Below are 6,000 nucleotides of genomic sequence, written 5' to 3' on the forward strand. Positions count from 1 at the left end.
AGACGAACAAATTCAGTTTCCAGGGACCTGAAAACCACAAAGCGATCGGAAAACCCTAGAGGTGACCATAAGAGCGATATTAAGAACAGTATTTATAAAGGTCATATATAACTAATCAAATATCCTTTATGTATAAACAAACAGCCTAAGACCCACTCACATTTGAGGATAAATTTTTAAAAGTGGTTATTCCCTCTGCAGCTCTGTTCGCTACTGAACAGTAGTATAAAACAGCGCTTGGCATTTTTGAATATTTACTTTAATCCACTGGTTAAAGCCTGAGGAAAACAAATAATTTTGATGATTGTAAAAAAAACTCTGCCTAGTTTTTTTCAATGGAAATAACTGCGAAGTGCGTTAGTCTTCTATATACGTGACCATCACAGGAACTTCAGAGAAGAAGTTGAGATTTCTATCTGCCAAAGGATGTAAATTTCTTCATATTTTAGCTAAGGGGAGCCCCCGCAACTCCATAAATTATAAAACTATTATAGTAACAAAGAATTCATTACCTTCTGTCTGATGATACCAAGAGCTGTAGTCATCACATAAAGTAGAGCCACATCTAGAGATGCTGTCATGAATTTCCCCAAATTTCAAAAAATAATAAATAAGGTAGATAAATGATTAACAGGACTCAGAATTACTTATCCATGGTACTAGTAGTTATAACCAGCAAAATGGGGAGAGAAAGAAACCTGTTACCTGAAAGCTTGAGCAAGGATGAACATCAGAAAACAAGTCCATACAACTTGCCTGTTTTTATCAAATTGATTATAACTTGTGAGCTGTGATATTTGGGACAGAACTGTCTCAGTTTATAGTTTTCTGTGCCTGCCAAAAACAGATGCAGACTACCACACTAGCTGTCCTGCGGAAACTAAATTAAGCAAAGGCAAATACCAAGTGGAAAGTTGTCAGTCTGCTGAATGAATGGCTTCATTTTACACAGCAGAGACTATCTTAATAAGAATATGTTTTAATGTGCACCAGTCATCTTATTTTAAGTGTATCACTTACTTCAAAAATAATAATTTTCCCTTTAAGTCAATTATAAACACCTGCCCATAAATTTCTTAAAGTCTATTTGGCTTTACATACAATAGCACAGTGTTATTACATTATTGTTTGCTACCCAAAGGGGCGGTGAAGTAAAAAAAAATAATAATAATTTCTATAGTACATGCATTATTCAAAAACACTAAAAGGCCAGTTAGCAATATCTGTGCTCATTTCAAAATCAAAATAAAGTTTTAGCTCAAAAACAATTTTCTCTAAGTCTTTTCAAAAATTTCAGTAACACCTACTTACTTCCACAAAGAAGGTAAGAAAAGAGTTTATTAAAACTTAACACCCTTTGGCGTATCTTAATAGAAATGTGCATATCACTAATAGCAAATTGTGATCTTTATTTCTCTCTCTGCACGTGCACGCACACACGCGCATGCACACACACACACACACACCAAATAACAACAGTAATAGAAACATCACTGAAATACTAAGATCTTAAAAGCAGCTTTTCAACAGATGCATCCATTTCCCTGTTTTGAAGGTTTTCCTTATGAATGAAGATTCCCTTACGTGTATTGCAGAGACCTGTACCCTGGAAATCACAGTAAACTCAGAAGTACTACATGACTTAAAAGAAAAGTAAAAATAATACTGAAAATATGGAAGAGGCATGTGCAACTCACTTATGATCAGTACACTATTACAGAGTCTAACCCATTTTCAAGCAAAAATTTTACTAAATTGTTTAAAACACTAATCATCAGAATGCTGAGCTCTAAAATCAGCCTCAGATCTCACTACTATGACATCTTTCTCCTTATTTTTCATGTTACCTTTCAGAGACAAAGGACAACATCTAAAAAGCAGCAGACACCCTTACAGCGTCCAGAATTCAAAGGAGTGACAAACTTTTTTTGTAAGGAACTTGCTGTGTTCCACCATTTAGTTGGAGAGCGTCAGACTTGATTATTACGTGTAGGAAAGCATTCTATACACATATATCCTAACATATAATAGATATATTGGGAAGCCGTAAACATCAACTCACCCGTGGCAAATAATACTTTGCCAACGGAGTATTAATGAACCCTCGGAATCCTTCACATTTAGAGAAATCAAGTCAGAACATGGCATAGAACTCCATCTCCCCGTCAGGAGTTTTATTTTCACATTGTTAATATTCAAAAATAATCGTCAAACTTCAGCACGCTCATGGCCCTATTTTACTGACTCTAGAGATGTTTTCATCCAGGGGTAAAGCTTTAAAAGGAAGTTATGAAATCTGAGGAGAGATAAGCTCTAAGAACAATATGTTTGACTTGTTAAGATTAAGCATGTCATTAATAAACTTTCACTTAAAGGTAAAAAAAAAAAAAATCCTCAAAATGTTGGTATCATTTCCAGACTGTCCTGTCAGCATCACAACTTACAGGAAACGCTTCATCTTCCCATACAAACCCTGTATTTATTCACAACCCTGGCCGACTTGGAGAAAGAAAAAAAAGCCCACACCATTTTTGAGCGAGTTTGCTTTTTTACATTAACTGATGGAATATCTGAGAAAGCGTCCTAAGCAAATGAGCAACATGTAAGAAACTTGACAACAGTGAGCTCAGAAACTTTCATTCTCATTTTGTCCACGTCAAGAACTGGCCGCCGCATTACTTTCCTTTGCTGCCCCTTGCATTTTTAACTCTGGCAGCCTTTTCTAAATGATCAACTTTTCCTAAAACCAGCAGGAAAGTAACATGATGCCAGCAAGATCCATAGGTTTTTAACTTAAGAGCTGGACGACTTTGAAGAGTGGCTAGAGGTTCCTATAGTATTTTTTCCTTTGAACAATCATTTTAGCCAACAAGCAGGCCTCGAGTAATCATTTCTTTATAATTCTCTCCCCAGTCCTATCTGGAGATCACTTCGTCCTTATGTTTCCTCTCAGACCCTTCCCTGTTCACCTGGTGCCTTTATAAAAGTTCAATGGATCTCCCAAAGTTCAATGAATCGGCCCCAACTTCTCTGTGATCTCACTTCTCCGCTCTGCTTCTCACCACTTACCTCACTTAAAACTCTGGCCGAGATTTTTCCAAAATAGGATTAGGAGGAGTATTCTATCATAATTTTGATTCATCAGTAAGATCCACCGCCCTTACTCAAAAACTCCGAACCGTATCAATTCTGAGGCCTAAAGACATATGAGGAAGTAAAGCAAGACCTCAAATGTAATCAGTCCAAGAGTCCCTCTGAAACCCACCAGTCCTTCTAGCCTTCTGACTTAAATTGCTTTAGAGTCTCAAGGCCATAAAACAGTTACTGACTTCCCAGGGGAACGGGGGAAGCACCACCATCTCACACAGGTACTAACAAAAAAGCTTTCCCAGCCACAAAAACAGCTTTGCACTTCAAACAGCCCCCACCTCCGCCTCACCCTGAAATTATTCATGGGGTCCTATAATCCTGGAGTTATTTGAAGGGATAGCCATGTTTGCCTTGGCCTTTCCAAGATGCGTTTCTCTGGAACCCAAACAGGAACTAGACAGAAGGCGAAGCGCCCGTCCGCCGGGATGTCCCACCGCTGTCAGGCATTTAATCACCGTCCAGTGTCCGCTGACCCGCGACACATGGGCATCACCCGCGCCGCAGAGGAAGTCTGCCCCTTCCTCAGCCCCGACGGAAGCGCCTGGGCAGCAAGGCCCTGCCACATGGCACGGACAGGGGCACAGACCCCTCGGCCAAGCTGCCCTGAGCCACGCAGAGGCGGGTGCATCAGGGGATGCGACACCCTCCCTCTCCAGCCCAGCTGGGCCTTTAAGGCAAAAAGTTTGAAGCCTGGCTTTGCAAACTCTTCAAAGCCATCGCCAGTTCCTGCGCTGTTTTCCCACTTCGGGGACCACCCCAAGGCCCCTCTCTGAGCCCCTCCCGACCCTCCCAAGTTGGCCCAACTTACTACTCTGCATGCTGGTGCCTAGTCTGCTCCCGGCTTGTCAGGAGCCCCAGAAAACTTGCAGCGGCGGCGGCAGCGGCGGCGGCGGCCCCTCGGGTCCAACCACCTCCAGCTCCTCCGCTGCGCCCGGTAGGAGAGAATTAAAATCAGCCAGAAAGAGACAGCGAGGGGGAGTGGGGCTGCGAGGGGGAGGGGGCACCGGCCTGAAACTTCTTTTTTTGGCAAATGGGGATTTGTTTTTCCTCCTCCCTGGCGGCTGAACTTGACCCTCCTGACTCCAGGGGCTACTGCGGTTTGAAGTCGCTCGTTTCTAAGGCTCAGTTGCCTCAGACCCACCGAAAGGAGGAGAGGAAGGGGGGGAAGAGAGCAGAAGAGAAGAAAGAAAGAAAGAAATCACACGCGCAAAAAGGAAGAAAGAAAATGCATGTGAAACCCGAGAAGCCTGCGCTTGGCTTTCTGCACACTCTCCCTCTGCTTTTTTTTTTTTTTTTTTTTTTTTTCAAAGAAAGTCACTTTTAATTCCCAGGGCTCCCCGCTCGCGATCGCCCACATTTTGCGCACACACGCGCGGGCGCAACACTCGCGTTGCGGCGCCCCGGGCCCGGCCGAGGGGCGCCCGCGCCCCCCGTTACCCCCCGCGGCCCCCGACCCCGCGGCCCGCCCGGGCCCCTCCTTACCTGTTGATTAATCGTCAAGAACACCCTCGGCAGCCCGAAAGATGGTGGCGCGGCGGCCAGAGCCATGAACCGTCTTCTGTTGTTTGCAGAGTTGATCTTGGATTATTGGGGGGGAGGGGGGGGAGAAAAAGGTCTTTCCTGCCTCCCCCCCTTTCCCTTCCCTCCCCCCCTTTATAAAAAGAGAGAGAGAGAGAGAGAGTGAGAGAGAGAAAGAGAAAGGAAATAGAGCAAGGATGTGCCCGGTGCCGGGTGGGAGAGGGGAGGGGGTGTTGTTTTTTGTTTAAAAAAAAAAAAAAATAGGAAGGCGAGAGAGCGATCGAGAGGACGCGGGGTCTGGAGAAACGAGCAGCACCAAAAAGAGGACGCTTGAGATTGCAGTGAGATCGGGTCTTTATCAGAAATGTTATCGCTTGTCAGGACCTCAGTCTCCGCGCATTACGTCAGTTTCAAGACACCAACACTATTAATATCAAAGGAGCCTTCGCGGAGGAAAGCGCCACCCCAGACCGAGCTCCCTTAAAGAGACAGCGCGCGTCCCCGCGCCGCCGCCGCCGCCGCCGCCGCCGCCGCCCCGCCGCCGCCCCGCCCGGCTCCGAGCACCCGCCGCCGCCGCCGCCCGCCGGGACCGGCCCCGGCCGCGGCGTGCCGGTTGCGCGAGAACTTCGCCCGAGTCGGAGCGCCGCAAATGAGAGCTGCGCGGAGCCGGGACCCAGCTACCTTCCCGCCCCGCCTCTCCCCCCTCCTCCTCCCCCACCCCCATGTGTGAACGTGCGGGCTGGAAACCGAGGAAAAAACCGAAAGCTTTAGGAATAATGTGATAAAGGCTAGGACCTACCTGGGGGGAGGGGGGGCTGGGGGGCAGGTGGGGGCCCGCGCGTGGCGGCCGAGCCGATGGTCCCAGAGCACCCGGAGATGCTATCATGAACAATCAGAAGAACTCTCAAAGTGCTTCTACCTTTTCGGATGTTACTTTCCCTTCTCTCTCCGCATACGACTCGGAATTGTGTGTGTCTGTGTCCGTGTGTGTGTGCGTGTGCGGCCCCTCCCCCGCCCCTTTTCTAGGACGAGAAGAAGTCTCAGGACACCTAGTCGGTGGTCAGTGATTGCCATGCGTTGGATGGCGAGAGGGCTTGAGGAGAACAACTTGAACTCTATCCTGAGTTGGAGAAGTGCGGACTGGGGTTGCTATGGTTTTCTGAGCTCCGGGGAAGCTAGCAAGCTCAATGGGTGCTTAGAGGGGGTACTACCAAATAGATAAAATGGGAACATTATTCAAATGCTACAAGATTAATACCTGCTGATCTTTGGAGGTTCAGTAGCAGATAAGAAACTCTGAATTAAAGCATGACATTCTTTTTACTACTTCAC

At 46.2% G+C, this 6,000-nt stretch overlaps 1 protein-coding gene across 6 annotated transcripts in view; it reads right to left on the bottom strand.

The window, feature by feature from the left end:
- TRPS1 (transcriptional repressor GATA binding 1) overlaps positions 1 to 5,169 on the bottom strand; it is a 254,297-nt gene extending 249,128 nt beyond the window's left edge. For 2 of the 6 annotated variants that reach the window (XM_032316313.1, XM_032316311.1), the window contains exon 1: positions 3,959 to 4,586. In XM_032316313.1, the coding sequence (XP_032172204.1) occupies positions 3,959 to 3,968 (10 nt within the window). In that variant the 5' untranslated portion in view covers positions 3,969 to 4,586. Of the gene's footprint in view, positions 1 to 3,069; positions 4,587 to 4,632 lie in introns of those variants that run through there. The other 4 variants (XM_032316309.1, XM_032316314.1, XM_032316316.1 and 1 more) reach the window with 4 other exon arrangements.
- Positions 5,170 to 6,000: the final 831 nt, after the last annotated feature.

The sequence above is a fragment of the Mustela erminea genome, chromosome 16 (assembly GCF_009829155.1).
Source record: "Mustela erminea isolate mMusErm1 chromosome 16, mMusErm1.Pri, whole genome shotgun sequence".
Lineage (NCBI taxonomy): Eukaryota > Metazoa > Chordata > Mammalia > Carnivora > Mustelidae > Mustela > Mustela erminea.